The 16,643-nt window shown below is 41.5% G+C and overlaps 1 protein-coding gene across 5 annotated transcripts in view; it reads right to left on the bottom strand.

Annotated features, from left to right (window-relative positions):
* Nucleotides 1-16,643, bottom strand: part of mcf2l2 (MCF.2 cell line derived transforming sequence-like 2) — a 99,919-nt gene that overhangs the window by 73,384 nt on the left and 9,892 nt on the right. For 3 of the 5 annotated variants that reach the window (XM_068593185.1, XM_068593189.1, XM_068593188.1), the window contains exons 2-5: nucleotides 5,964-6,047; nucleotides 2,609-2,723; nucleotides 1,864-1,954; nucleotides 477-596 (exon numbers count right to left, since the gene is read on the bottom strand). In XM_068593185.1, the coding sequence (XP_068449286.1) occupies nucleotides 477-596; nucleotides 1,864-1,954; nucleotides 2,609-2,723; nucleotides 5,964-6,047 (410 nt within the window). The remainder of the gene's footprint in view (nucleotides 1-476; nucleotides 597-1,863; nucleotides 1,955-2,608; nucleotides 2,724-5,963; nucleotides 6,048-16,643) is intronic. The other 2 variants (XM_068593187.1, XM_068593190.1) reach the window with 1 other exon arrangement.

The raw sequence follows: 16,643 nt of genomic DNA, 5'->3' as shown, positions 1-16,643 counted from the left end.
ATGGTGACACTTTGTTTCTTGAAAGATATACATTATGCATTCAGGAGGTATGATTTATTACAACGCTAATGTATATTGACAGGATCAAAGTATCTGTGGATGTAACTGATGAAAGGACTCGATCTGGGATTCACACCAGTGGTACCTTGTTGAGCTCATAATGAGGATGAAGATGTGATGTCACAACATTATAAACTCGGCTGCTGTGCAGTGTGTAGTCCTGGAAAACAACCAGCAGAAGCTAACTACAGGTATGGAGGTTATCTGAACTTTAATGTTGCAGCAACACTGTACTGAACATGAGTTATCCGTGCAGGTTGAGTATCATTATCAGAATGTTTTAATGAGGATGCCTTATCCAGTTTAGTTAAGATGATACACATATTGTTTTGATCATGCAATCAGTTAAAAATGCAAAAACAAACTAATAGTTCCTCATGGTTGCGGCTAGATGGTCAGTACTGAAGCATGCTTACCGGTACCTTCATTTTAAAGTCATCTTTGTGCAGCTTGATCCCGATGTCTGCTATCGTCCTCTGGAAGAACTTGTTGGGCCGCAGCACAAGCACCAGCTGCAGGTTCCCAGGAAACGCCCCCTAGGAACACGACCACATGTGGATTTATAATACATCTCTAAGGCATCCCATCATGCCCTTCATGTGTGTGTGTGTCAGAGAGGTATGACATGCAACAAATGTCCAAAGAGTCAGTAACCACAATGACTGAGTGAAGCATATTCATGTAGAGCACTGCTATCAAACCATTAAGGACCAAATTATTGCTCTGGACAAGCAGCACAGACACAGCTTACAGACACACGTCATGACTGTGATGACTCACAGGTCATGGAAAGCCCACATCCAAACATATGAATAATACCGCTTGTCATTTGTCATGAGCACATCAACGGAAAGTCATTGAACTAACCGTGGCCTTGTAGCTCAAGATACACTTCTATTTAAAAATCACGAGCACATAACCGTTGTATGAGGCATCCTCTTGATGACATGGTTGTCACACCGGAGGTGTAAAAAAAATGCTGCAACAGATAATCATGGTTATTTTATGCATCGCTGCTTTAGTAAATTATCTATGCTTTAAAAATAATTTAAAGTTTTACATCCGTACTTCACACCTCTACCTGCATGAAGTAATCTGAGATGGGACAGTCCTCTTTGATTGAACCACTCACAACTCATGGATGTACAACCTGAAGGTCATCAGGACTGTTCTCCTTAGACTCTCTGGGACACATCTGAAGCATGTGCACAGAAATTAAAATCTATTATAAATATACAACAATCTATAGTGTAGCTTTACAAGAATGAAGCAGATAAATAAAAACAAATATATCACAGTGGTGGTTCAAGCATTGCTGTGCACATATTAAATAAGCTGCCACTTGACCAGCAGGATGAAGCCTTTAACACTCAGCGATGTGGAGACAATGTAAACACACCGTGTAGTGCAACACACACACGCACGCAACACATGGCAACACAGTGTTGATGTTCTGCTCTGAAGTGCTGAACTAAACCACATGAATGAGTTATTCTGTCAGTCCACTCAACCTCTCTGTCCCACTGTAACCAGTCCACTCAGTCTCTCTGTCCCACTGTAACCAGTCCACTCAACTCTCTCTCCCACTGTAACCAGTCCACTCAGCCGCTATCTCCCACTGTAACCATCACGATAGCTGTATATCGGGGCGACTATGGCTCAGTGGTGAATGCCAAGTTAAAAAAGCTTTGAGTGGTCAGAAGACTAGAAAAGGTTTATACTGTTCAAGTACAGTCTATTTACTATATATGGTATAGCTTTATTCATTACATCATCGTACATATATATTTATGTATAACTTACAGCGATCCGGGATAGAGAGGCCTTCACTGCGCTCCATTTGTCCTTCCGCCGGTCAATGATGATGATGAAGCCGATGCTGGCAGCGTCCAGGCTGGAGACAGGAGGGTGGAAGGTGTGAGTGGATTGCTGCTTCGTGCATGTGTGCAGAATCCAACTCTCTAAAACTGATATACTTTGCACACGCAGAGCTCAGCTGAAGAGCAAAAACATCTTGCACAGTTTAAGAAATACCCTAATATGTGTTATTTTCAGGAAACTATAGAATCCTTTTTATTTCAGTTTTGTGTTTTAATGTTGAGATTGTGCTTCATTAAAGTACCTAAATCACAGAGGACAGATTAACTGTGATTGTTAGGTAACATACGTACAGACTCTGTTTCTTAGCTATAACAAACATGTAGTGAGTGAAGTAGCAAAGTTACGTCACACAAGTAAAGTTAAATAAGTCAATGTAGTCTTTTGGTTTCACACCAGACACAAACATAGATCTCCTGAGTGAAAGTCCTGTGTTTGTGTAATATCCATGAGGCTAATAACGCTAATCATACCAGCTCCATTGGCTGCTAACAGTCAAAGCCATACAGAGCCAGCTCAACATGGTCATCACAGCCTGTGCAGCTGCTGCATGAGAGGTTTATGTTCATGTTAATAAACACAATGTTATTGGTGTCCAATGAGCATAGAGTAAGAGTCTGATTATGTGAAGATAACCACCATGAAAACGAACCAGTATGAGAGTGCGTACCTGGGTATGCTGGTCAAGTAAGTAACAACATTGAGGAAATCATCCTCTGGCACTTCACTGAAACCTGAGAACTCTGGGAAGATGATAATGGGGGCGCCATCTTTCCCTCGCCCTCCTGCAACACAGAAACACCGCACACAGCATTTACTATTAGCCCTGAGTCTGTCTGACAGGATCGCATACAGAATTCTATACATTGATATCGGCTTCCTCTGGCTCAATCAACTGGTACAAACATATTACATATAGATGGGAAATGTATGTAATGCACATCATTTTCAGTTTAAGTTGTCCTGGTCATCCTGTCAGTGGTACGGTCGGGACTGAACAGTTAGAATATTGTTACATTGTCTCTTTCAGAGACAACAATAGAATGAAGCATGTTTGGTTATGAAAAAGGAGACAGACATCAGACTCATTGTCTATGTAGCGGTGTCTATTCTTGATGACATCATCAGACCAACTTCTCTGGGTTCTGTCTTCAAGAGAGAGTCGCTCATGTTCACACATATTGATTCAACTTTTCTAAGAGATGAAAATACCACATTATAATTATTTATCTAGGTTGTGTTTCGTCTTTAAGATCAGAAGTAAAAACAGTACTTTGTCATGGGGAAACCCTGAAAAACTATTCAGACACAAACTGTTGTAACACTTCCACCAAATAGACACAAGATGGCCACGTTGAGCTAGGGATCCTGAGGCAGCTCAACTACACGACTGTGTTACACTAGTACACTAATGATGGTGTAATGGTTTGATTTTAAGATAAAGCTAATGCTCAGTTTTTAGGTCTGACATGTCACACATCCTCTGCTCTCTCTCAGTCTCTTCATTCATCTTTCAACCTGACACATCTGCTGAAGATGGAAAGTCTAAAGCTATTATTCACACTCACAAGCTGGGCTTTTGAATCAAATCAAATTATTTGGCTTTATTCATTTTCCCATGTTGAGGCTTTAAATCCCTAGATAAGGTTTAATCAAACTACCACAAACTAATGTACGCACAGGAAACCTGAGGCCCGATAGTGACTCTAACATGAGACCGCTGCTCTGTCTCAGAGTGTACACAACACACACAAAAATGCAATCGCTATTAATCAATGACATTATATGAATAATGGTTCAGATGTTAATGTTTCTCCGTGTCTGCCAGAAATGTTAATAGGGAGGTATTTGACAATACTTCGATCATATCAACTTTCTGGTATGAGTCAAGATATCCACATCTTGTGTTTTCAGCCCACTGTGCTGCCCTCTAGTGGCCAAACATATATACATCTACACTTCTCTATGAACCTGTATCATTTCTAAGATACTCTCTGTTATGAAGATGAATATCACTAGTCACAGTTCTATGTAATTAACTGCCTATTTGGCTACTAACACCAAGGTAATCTAACCAAAAGTATATTCAGTGAATGAAAGCTTTTGCACTGGCTGAGGAACAGACAAAAATGGTTCCAGTTTACTGTGACACAAAATTATAGAAAGAAAAATCAAAAATACCAACCCACATTCTTCTGAACCGCCACATACACTCACAATCCTAGACACACAAACACACACACACACACACACACACACACACACACACACACACACACGCATGTGGTAAAAGCAATAAACCAGGCCGGCAGTGGTTAACTTATGTAACTCTGGAGGCCCGTACTGCTGAGAGAGGCATTACGTAGGCTGTTGTGAGGACTGAGAGAAGGAATGAGAGGAATCCCTGGAGAACCACACCGGCTGCTAGACCACAACACATGTGGACAGTGTGACAGTCTGATGGCTGTTGCAGGTAATGCTGAGGGGACAGAGGCCATGCACTTCTCTAAACCTTTTCAAATGAAACATTGTGACTAGATTGCAGCGTAATGCAACGCTTCCCAGCGTAAAAAACAAGTTCTTTAACAAGCCAAAAACTCTTGATTTTAGACAAAGCAAAGATGCATGGAGATGCCTGCCATATGTTGTATTGATGGTACAAGGTGTCATTTTCTACATAGCACTCCACTGGACTCCCTATCATCAACAGTCACAATGCCAAAGAAACTGAAGGGCTCCGGTTTCTTTCCGTGAAAGAATATGACTCCTATGTAAAGAATATCAACTCCAGCTTGTGTAGAGGATGAGAGGGTCTGATTACAGCAGGGAGCGGTACAGTACCAAGTCGACCTGTGTCACAGCAGTAGACACTATGAGACACTTCACCTTAACAAAGCGTATGTAGTCGGGGAGGCTAGGTGTGTGTAATCTTTTAGCCTGTTATCTTTTAGCCCGTGAACTCAGTGTGTGTCTCTGGACAACCTGTTACCCACAAATACAATGAGACGGCACATTCCATTACATTTTGAGGGGAGTGTATTTTCCCCAGGATTAATGTTAATGACGTTAAAGGTGTGATTGAAATAAATCTGATCGCACATAAGTGCTCGGTTAAGTTTAGTAAAACATCATAATGAGTCTCAAAATAAGTGTTTGTTCGTAAATTATAATAAGTCAAAGCAGCTTTCTGTTTCCTACGGGATGAGAACAGGTCAGCTGGTGAAAGTCCTGTGTGTGTTTGACCCATCCAACCTGACCTCCTCCTAACATCATGACTTTCATATTTGTGGTAGATTTAAAAAACAACAACACACAATCAAGTACTAAATTGTGTTTTCATTAAAGCGTAATAGTAATTTTTAGAAGTCAGGCATCTCATGCAGAGCTGTGTCATGTCATCGTAAAGAAGATGCTGAAGAATAGTGATGATATCATCAGGGTTATGGAAACTACACATGTTAATAGACAGCCTACACTACAGGTAAGAGAGAAGAACAATGGCCTTCACCAGGTAGCAGGTTGAGCGAGGAGACATGCTGTTGGCTGAGAAGTCTGAGTGTTCCTTTAGCTCCACCCACACAGGACTAAATGTCAGGATAAGTTGCTGCATGCATCTTGAACATGTGGTTTTGAATCCGTTGCTTCAGTTCCCCGAGTTAATAGAAGTTTTGTACTCTTCTAAATCTTGTTGTTTTCATTGTCAGCTGATCAAAAATTATTCCTTCAAAATAGTTTTTTTTCTGATTCAAGAAGACTTTGTTCACCACATTTTATATCCAACAAGCAAAGGTTGACATGTGCTTCCATTGACAGTCAAAAGGTTTCGCGCACAACATCTCTGGGCTCTTGGCCTCCCAATCTAAACAATAACAAAAGACGAGTGTTTGATGGTGTCGTGAAGTAGTGAAGATTATGGAAGTTGTTTTGTTCAACACCATTTCCATCGTTGCAGGGAGCCAGTTAGAACTTTTCCATCGTTCCATACATGAGGTCCCAACCTGCACGGCTCTGGTTGCTCTACATACCTGAGAGCAAGGCAAACTGGCGATGGAGCTGCTCTATGATGTCCACAGCCAGCAGGGGCCTGATCTCCTGCTGCATGATCTCATCTGGAAGGAGAGGCATACGGATCAGATGGAGCCAGATACACAGTAACACACCATGAATACAGACAGACAGTGAGGGCAAACACACAGTGATATCCTCCCTCTGCTGCAGAATCCGAGGATAAAATAAATAATGCAGCTGCGGCATGAATGAGTGTAAACCATAGGTCTGAGAGAAAGGGAGGAAATAAGATAGAAGTTCTGCACACTGTACACAAGTTAGAGGAACTGACAAGGATGCAGGATGTATATTTTTCTTCTTTTTGAAGACATGATTTTGCAAATTAAAAAAAAAAGTCATCACACATTCTGTAACTATGAGGCGTTCATGACATGACTGTGTGTGTGTGTGTCTGTGTGAGGGTGTGCGTGTATTCATACGTGCTTGTGCATGTGTGCGTGCCTGTGCATGTGTGCATGTGTGCGTGTGTGCATGCAAGCATGCATGTGCACGTACATGTGTGTGTGCATACGTGTGTGTGTGCGTGTGAGTGTTTGCGTGTGTGTATGTGTATGTACGTGTATGTGTGCGGGCATGTGTACGTGCATGTGTGCGTGCATGTGTGCGTGCGTACACGTGTTCTTGAGACCCTGCTCTGGTTTAAGGATCTTTTCGGTTCCTCTTTGTACAGAGAACAGAACCTTCTCTCTCTGAGAATAAAGACATGACACTTGTAGGTTGTGCTGGTGCAGACGGGCTGAGAGCACAACAGCTGCTAGAGAGCTGCTGTTAATGGAGAACATATCAATGTACCTCTGTTCTAGCGTCTGAGTCTGCTGAGCCTACCAAGCATCTCAGACACACAAGCAGCTCCACTGAGCAGTGTTCAGATCACACAGCACACACTCCTGTTAAGCATCTCCCATTGAACCACATGACGAACAGAAAGCTCAAGCATTGCTGATAAAAGATATGTACAAATACATATCCAACAAATAAAAAATAGAATTTCAAAGAAAACTTAATTACAACCACGAGTGACACCACTCATCATCAGCTGGAGCCTAACTCACTGAAGCTGGATTCATTATGACAGATGGTGAAGCAGAATAAGTGTTTTGCTTATTAAAACTGACAGAACATGTATTTACACCCCAGTTTAGACTTTCAGGATTTTCAGGAGTGTGTACTAAGTTACCAAGGGTTAAGTATTAGCATTAGTATTAGTGGTCCTTATGATGTGTTTACTTTAAAGATCCTTTAAATTTAAAGAATTCTTGCCTGAAAGACACTTTTTTGAATGCATTTTAAAATAGATCACTCACTACCTTAAGTAGATTGAACCAAGAACTAAGATACATTTAACTAAAATAAACTATCGGCCATTTAAAAATGAAAAGTACATTCTTTATAAACTAAATCACCTCACGGAAAAGATGACAGCGAGAGCATGTCTGTGGTGTCCAATCAGAGGCCATGAGAGCAGTGTGTGTGTGTGTGTGTGTGTGTGTGTGTGTGTGTGCGTGTGTTTACAGAACAAGAGCATCTCCTCTGAATCTACAGATGGTGTGACAGGAAGAGACACTAAACCAAACAACGTGAGACAGCTTTTACACTGTGTGTGAACATACCCATAACATGCATGACACTCTTCATCTCAACGCCCTCCTGGCTGTGACACACACACACACACACACACACACACACACACACACACACACACACACACTTAGGCATGAATATAAATCCTCCCAGGAAAAAGCAGTAATCCCATGAAGTGACGGTAATCTCAAGGAATCTGAACGCAGCATGGACAATACAGCATCCAGCAGCAACCCTGCATCTGCTTCTTCATAACCATCACCATCGTCATCATCATCAACCAAGACCGCGCGGGACGTCCAGACTAATAAATCTCAGGCTCTCTCTCTCTTTTCTAAGGTTTCAGTCACACCGCCGAAACAGAGCCTTGAACTGTGTGTGTGTGTGTGTGTGTGTGTGTGTGTGTGTGTGTGTGTGTGTGTGTGTGTGTGTGTGTGTGTGTGTGTGTGAGTGTGTGTGTGTGTGTGTGTGTGTGTGTGTGTGGGGATGTGTTACTGTGGTCACTTTTTCCAGCTCCAGCTGTCGAGAAACAGCATCGCCGTGAGCAGCGAATCAGAAGTCAGAGAGGGAGGGCAGACAAGTCTGTGGTGTGTGTGAAAGAGAAAGAAATGGAGGGAGAGAGAGAAACACTGACTGAATCATGCATACAGGCATGAGCCAGATAATATTGCAAGGGTGTGTGTGTGTGTGTGTGTGTGTGTGTGTGTGTGTGTGTGTGTGTGTGTGTGTGTATGTGTGTGTGTGTGTGTGTGTGTGTGAATGAGCTTATTGTTTACTAAAGTACTGAAAGCAGGACATGCCTTTCCCCCTGAACAAAATACACACGCGTGCATAATACCATGCCAGAACACATGAAGACCTGCAGAACACAAACATGGAAACACATGGACTAGTAGATACTGACACACACATACAGCAGAAAACACGCACATGCACACAGGCAGACACACATTGTTGTCAGCACAATGCCTGTCGAGCTGTCACATTTGTTTTAGGAAGGACTTCCTATAAGACCATAAACACTATCGTATTCCCAAGCATGTGTGTTCATTATTCTGTCCCATTGTACACAGCAAGAGAAAACACTGTCCTAGTGTTCTCACAACATCAGACCCTCAAATCAAAAGCATTAAACTGTTTCCCACATTCCTGTTTATTACGTCTTTGGCTGTTTACTGGCAACATTTTATTTTCCAATCAAACGGTAGCAGCGTGTCAGACTGGATGTTTGGATGAACAGAGAGCGGGACTTTGACGTCGAAGACCAAGGTTCACATCCTGGGTCCCACATGTGATGGCTACTAAAACACATAGTGCAGTGGTTCTCGTCTGGTGGTGGACCTGTTTTTAATGGGTCGCAGGCCTTTGCTTGAAAAAATAAAATAAAAAAATAAATAATTTGAATATATATATATATATATATATATATATATATATATATATATATATATATATATATATATATATATATATAAATATTAAATCCTGTGATTTTATTTTGAAGGGACTTTCATGCAGCGCAGTGACGTTTTTTTTTTTCCGCCGGCTCACCGATTTTAGGACATTGTGCCATGATTTTAATCCACAACACCGGCACTCCGGCAGACTTGAAACAAACATTTAAGTTTCCTTTTTGGGGAAACGTTCTCACGTAGCCTCTTTACATGTGTCAAGAGTAAGAGACTCAAGGCCATTTCCACATGCAAACTATGAGAAGACCGGGGATCCAACCAGCTACCTTGTGGTTTCAGGACGGCCACGCTCCCCATCAGCTACAGTCGCACTCCTCAAGAGCTCACCTACACCTGAGATCTCCAAGATGCCTTCCACATTCTCACAAGGTGAAAACAGACACCAGCTGGTAATGAGTGGGAGACGCTGTCGACGGTTTGATAGGGCCAGCATGCACCATCTCAACAACACACAGCCTTTAGGTGTGTGTGTGTGTGTGTGTCTCTCACACTGCTCAGCCACGGCCACAAAGAGCCCTTCTCTCTCTCAGAATGATTTTCCACAAGGCTCAGGGTTATAAAACGTTTCTTCTCTTTTCTCCATGCAGTCTGCTGTTGGTGCAGTCATGTGACCCCTGAGCCTGCAGGACCTGAACATCTCATGATGTTTAACAGCAGCCCAGACCGCCAGCACACCAATACACACACACACACACACACACACACACACACACACACACACACACACACACAAGTGTGATCGCTGCACAGTGCCACCTTTAACGCATGTTAAAGCATCCCAAGGAATATTTGAACACACATACAGACACACACACACACACAGGAGACTCAACATTTTTTTAGCTCCATCTTTGAATTGAATTGAATCTTTAGTTAATGTAATCACCACACACGCAAATGATGAATACCATGATTTTTCCGTTCAATGACACAGTGTGATCAAATATGCGTTCCGTATCTCATAATTAAAAAAAACACATTTATAAGTTTGAACATAGAGGTCTAATGATAATGATAGACATCACGTTTCTGGTAATTCAATAAATAAATAGTTTATACAAAAAAACACCACATGGTAACGCTTGGTAAAGTTATATACTCCTGTGAGAAGATAGTTGACGAATGTAAAGTACAGAGTATTTTCTCATTTATTTAATAGCTTTAACAGGTACATTCTCAAGTAAAATAACAGGAAATAGATATGTCCAGCTACTGACTATGTTTTGCATGCACACAAATAGAATAAACATTTTTTTTTTTTCTGTAAATGTAGTCGATGACGTGTAGAGTTTGTCTTTATATTCCAGTCCAGCACTTCCAAACAAAACAAAGAGGTGAGTGTGCATGAGGCACATTAGTTCAAGTAAACGAGTTCTAAAAGTTTTACAGTTTGCGTAACCTCACTGAGATTAAATGTGGTTTAAAGTGTTCCATTGATTGTGAACTCTGGGTGGATTAAAATGGCGCTATTATCCAAGATACAACTGAAAGTGTAAAAGTATCTTTTCTCTTTATTATCCTCCTGGCTGTCTCGAACAGGAGCAGTTCCTCCAATATGGGTTGATTATAATGAGGAAATTGCAACAGCAGAAAATAGAAGCTCTTCACCTACAAAACATGCACACACAGACACACACACACACACACACACACACACAGACACACACACACACACACAGACACACAGACACAGACACACACACACACAGACACACACACACACACACACACAGACACACAGACACACAGACGTTGTCAAGAGCCGGTGTTATTTTTGGGTGGTTGCTCCTCAAGGTTCAGGGGCCGGGGGGGTTTCCCTTGGTCCTCAGGAAGAAGGCGTCAGCGCAAGAAGACAATTAGAGGATGTCTAGTGACAGGATTCGCTGATAACAGGGCTCGCTCTCACACACACACTCACACACACACTCTCACAAACACACACACACACACACGCACAGGTTGTCTCGCTACAATTGCACATGTATGTCATTATCCTTCCGTGGTGTGAGAAGGTGTGTAGTGTGTGTACGTGAGTGAAGTCGTCTTTGTTGTCACCGTGAGTGTGAACATGTTTGGTGTGATGTCTCAGAGACTGAAATAGAACGGACGCAGCAGGGTTTTAGGGATCCTCTCTAATCATCACCCAGTGATCAGAACGCAGACAAAGAAATCACTGAGTAAAACAGTTTATGCTGAAACTACTGCACTAAAAAACAGGCTGTCAGTATCACCCAAGGGCTTCTGGTCAGATGTATTCCAAGACAACTGACGGAGCATAAAGATTGACAAAGTCCATGTTCGGAGGAGGTTGGGGTGGAAGGTTGGTCTGTAAACTGTGTTGGTGTCCCGTGTGAAACCAGAAGTCAAAGCTGACTCATTTGTCACGTAACATCCGTCTTGGAGTCACAATCGTTTTGTTGCCTTGAAAAGAGAAAATGCACGAAAAATAACAAATGACCTCTCTGGTAAGATATCATACTGTACGAGAAGGAGATGGAGTCTAAAGGGGAACAAGCACAGAATGATGGGAACAACAGCATGGCAGCAGATTACTGTAGAACAGGGAACAGTGAACAGGTAAACCTGGAGCTGCACTGAGTCGGACTGTCTGCTGTGCCACATGTGAATGGGTCAGAAAGGGTCTCATGAACATGCATTCAGTACATTGCAGGTTTATTGTACAAAAGTGGCATTGATGGGCTTGTGTTGTTGTGGTTTTTATTCCAAAAAACTGTTATGTGATACTATCATCTGACAGCCAGCAACTTTCTGACAGGATGTAAAAAACTTCATCACAGTATGACACACTAGTGTTTTGAATAATGACCCCTTTATAAGCATTTTGCCCTTCAGCTTATGATTCTCCTTTTATGTGTATATATGTTTGCACAAAGAAGATGTATTGTACTAGGCTTTATACAAACACAACAAATGTGTTATTTACACTTTGTTCTGAGCTATTTTCTGCATCTTGACCCCACTGGAACTTCCTAAAGATGTCAAATCTGAATCTCATCTTAATGTGACGGTCGTTTTTAAATTACTTCAATGTTTTACATGGATGTGTGTCCTATTTGTTGATTCTGTTGTTGAACATTGTGCTAAACAGCATATTTAAATTAAAAAATTATCATCAGCACTTTCTGAGCGGAAATCTTTGAATGTTAACGGGAGGGCGAGGGGTGGTTTGTCTCTTCTGTTCAACATGAAAGAATGTAGATCCACGTACTGTGGACCAGGTTGATCTTAAATGAGTCTGCTGACCTCCTCTCCCTGCCCACTTTCATGATTTTCTGAGCCTTCCCCCCTGAAGTCTGTCATTATTCTCCCTCTGAGGAATGCAACATTGCTTTGCAAACTGACTGGAGGTCAGCTTCACCTTAATAAAAGCTACCTCCAGCTGCTCTGGAGTTTTGGCTTCCTGGTGAGTTTGAAATGAAGAGATTGCCTGTCACTACCTTGTTTTACGACCAGAACAAACTATGCTTGGAAGGGAAGGCCTACAGAACTGGGCATTGGATCTTTACACAAACTGATTCATAAGCTATTAAGAAACAGCTCCATGTGGACGATCTGCTACAATTTTAAAAAATCCTAGCAGACAGCCTCTTTTCCTCTGTTGTCTAATTCTGAAAAACTCAGGAACCCCACAGGTCTCCTTCTTCCCTACCGGACATCTGTTATAACCACGGAGCAACACCTCGCTGTTCCCCGCAGAGCGAGGAACCCCCAGGAGAGCGCCTGCTGTACATGAGTGAGTTAGGTATAAAAAGTCCACTTGGACTCGAGAAAGACCTGATAAGAGTTTGATGGTCAAAGGTCACTGTGAACTAGAACAAATACTCAATAATGTATAAAGTATTCATGCCAATTTCACACAAATGTCAAATAGGATAAATGATGAAGCGATGACATTTTGGACAACTTTGGACAGACATGTCAACTGCAACATAACTGATAGTCATACAATGATGAGATGCTGATTCTAGATTTGTGACATCAGATATGTGCTACAGGCACCTGGATGGTATCAAGAAAAACTCAAATCAAACACCAGCTTCAACAAAAGGTCTGAAATCACAGATGACATCAGGTTAAACCAAGATGGTGAACATCGGAGACTGCTAAAAAGCATCACATTGCCACGATAAGCATGTTAGCATGCTAACAATAGCTTTGATCTCTGAGCTCCACTGTACAGTGTGAACAGAGCTGCTACCATGCTAGCATCACAGTAACATGAGACCAGGTCTTTGGCCTAAATAACAAATATTCAAGGTGACCATGTTTGGCAATAAAAGGCCTGACTGTTACAATCTAATTCATTTAAATCTATCCAGCATTTACCTCACCAAGTCAAAACGTACGCCTTTAAGTCTGTCCATTCTCTGTGTCCTATCTTTATGTGTAAAGGTCCGCTCCTTTTCTACATTGAGACGAGGCAAAATAGAAGACACCTTGGTGTACCTCCAGGTTTATGGTTAGTTTACGATACTTTACATAAATTTGCACCTTAAATGTTTGAACCATGTAAGCTCAATACATAATCAGAGGCCCTAAAGTAAGACATGACCTCAGACAAAGGATGCAACTATGACAAACCTATCAACCACGCCGGAGCTTTCCTTTGATTGATAACACAACAATGGCACTGTTCCTTATCGAGCCAGGCTGGTTCATAGTTTCTTGCTGCTGTCATCGATGACACAGCTGGGCAAAAACATTAGCGACACACCTGCACCGCTCACACTAGGCCAAACACACGAAAACACCACACGAATGGACACGCTGAGTGGCATTATGGAGGAATGGGTAGACGTACTTGACTCTGTCTCCTGACACACCCCCAGGAAGTGGTAGAAAGACTCCATCTCGGCGGTGGAAATCCGTACAGTGGAATAGGCTGGTCCGTATTTACCACAGCTTGGACAGCGAGACAGGGGGCTCTGGCCTCGTAGTCTGCCTAAAGTGTCCATCTCCAGTCATTACTCTGCCTGACCTCACCCGGGTCTGTGTTTCTAACTACATCTCCCCATCAAACCGGTTCACTGGCCCTGCAGCAGGGACCACGGAATAATCCATGTTTCCTCGAAGGAACTGCAGCAGCTGTCCCTTCATGTGTCCCTGTAGAGAGCCAGCAAGGTGCCTCCTGCCTCCCTGCTCCTCTCCCTGTCTGTCTCTACGTCATAATCTCTGCGTCAGAAAGTAAAGCCTCTTACAGGACATATGCCCGCCTGTGTGACTCCCACAAACAACCAGTACCTGCTGTGAGAGAGCCACTCCACAATGACGACTCCATCCCTGTGCCCAGGTGTTATTTTTAGCCCCAGAGCAACGGGATTACAGTTATGCAGTCGATGGAGACATTTAATCTCACCTCAAAACTCTTATTTTACAGGAGGCTGGATTTGAGTTGGCATCACATGAGGTATAAATAACCAGTCACCTGTCATCAAAATCATATTCCATTAATTCAACTACTGCCTCCATTTTTCATGAAAGGACCAAGCTAATTTAATGTTTAACAGCAAGGATGGAATAGCAACTAGGAAAAAGAGCAACTACAGGGCCCCAAACACCCAGGGGCTCTGAAAAAAGTGGAACAAGACTTTGCGGTTCCAGGAACAGCTGATTTTACAGAAATGTCATATCTGATCTGTTTTCAGTCTACTTCTTCCAAACGTTATCTCTTGAATATATAATACAGCATAATCAGTTCTTTGTTCAAGATTCAAGACATGCAGATGGTAGAGGACCGGGGGTTATTGATGATCAATAATCATGGTGGTATATATATATGTACCACCATATATATATATATATATAGATATATATATATATATATATAGTTTTTTGTAGTCCTATTGAATATATCATCTAAACTAGACTAAGAACCATGATGAACGTTGTTCCTGCCTATATTGTTTTATAAAACAATTTTTGTTTCAAATGACATCATTGTGCATGCCTCTCAATGGCTGTTTAGTTGAGGAAGAGCCCGGTTGAAAACCTGTCTGAATGCTCGGCCTCTGATACTATCTGGGCCAGGGGAAGACTGCCCTGTGAGGCAAGTAGATGACCTGGGCCTGAGGCCCCCAAAAAGAGACCCCAAACAGCTGGAGATTTATTATCTTTCAGCTATGAAACGTTTTGAATTATGTTACTATATTATAATAACCAAAAATAACTTCAATAAAATAACCCTCAACACCCAAACAAACATGCAATTGTGTACTATATAAAAAATACATACATAATCCATTATCCAAAGATTTGATTTAGCTTTACTTAGAGCGTGATACATGCAATGGTTCTGGAATTTATCTTCCCAAACACAATACCTGGTATCGTATTTTCCTTTAGAAGTGCTTAAAGCTCCAAAAAAAAACAACTAAATGCTGTAATTCCAGTGGTGAAAAGTAACTAAGTACATTTACTCATGTACTGTACACATTTAAGGTGCCATGGTATGCATCCTTGAACTCATCTGAGAGAGCACTGTATACCAAAACCAACAGACACAGAAACAGCTTCTTCCTTGGCCGTCAATCTGATGAACAATCGAATAATTAACCAGACACTTCCACCTGCACTTTCTGACCACTGTTTAATGTTTTTCTGTTTTCTTAATATCTTTTTTTTCTCTTTTATATTTATCTATTGTATATGTACGAATAGCAAAGAAAATCCCTGAATTAAATTCCATGTACGTGAAAATTTACATGGCTATTAAAGCTGATTCTGATTCTGAAAATGCACTACTAACCATTGCATCTATTTGCTAACTTAAGTTTCAAATATAATCAAAAGATTATTCATAATGTGTTATTGTAGATAATACTGTATTGATCTCTTGGTGAAATGCACAAGTTAACTCAGCAGGGTACAGTATGAAGTGAAGAATAGGCTCCATTTTTACAGCGGCAGCACTAATCCTTCTCCGTTCTACATCATATGGTTTCTCGAGGAGCATGAAAAATGACAAAAAACAAACCGTGTAACCATGTAAAGCAATGTACACGACAATGCACCATAATCCAATAATATAGTAGAAGTAATTATGATAGTAAAAATATAAGAAAGTAAAATATTAAACGCATAACAGAGTCATTGTATGTGGTAGGCTAAAATAAAAGTAGTTCTCCTGTAACTCTGAGCAAATCAATGAAAACAATGCAACAACTGATACCGAGTGATGTATTTTATATGTATTACTTTTTATAAATGACCCCCAATGCAGCTTCTGACAGTTTTACCACATCTCATATTGACCTGCCGTCACTCCTGTAGTCCAGATGCTGGATATCAAAGACAAAGACACAGTTGAGATGCAAAAAACACACAAAAGACCAAGTACAAATACGTTCATTGTGTGTTCTTAGTCTTATAGTTATTACCACTGAGAGATAGAAGGACCAGAAACTAGCCTCCATCGTCCACCTCTACACTGACACTCATCAACAATGGCTCCCGATAAAATAGAACTATAACTCAGTACATCATGTCCCGGCTGGCTCCAGGTGTTGACCCTTTAGTAAGAATCCCACAAGTTACACAATGTGTCAACCACACACACACACGACA

The sequence above is a fragment of the Clinocottus analis genome, unplaced genomic scaffold, assembly GCF_023055335.1.
Source record: "Clinocottus analis isolate CAN_PGR_092001 unplaced genomic scaffold, fCliAna1.0.p SCAF_29, whole genome shotgun sequence".
Classification (NCBI taxonomy): domain Eukaryota; kingdom Metazoa; phylum Chordata; class Actinopteri; order Perciformes; family Cottidae; genus Clinocottus; species Clinocottus analis.
Note: the sequence above shows the minus strand (reverse complement) of the source record. Positions and strands in the feature narration are given on the sequence as shown.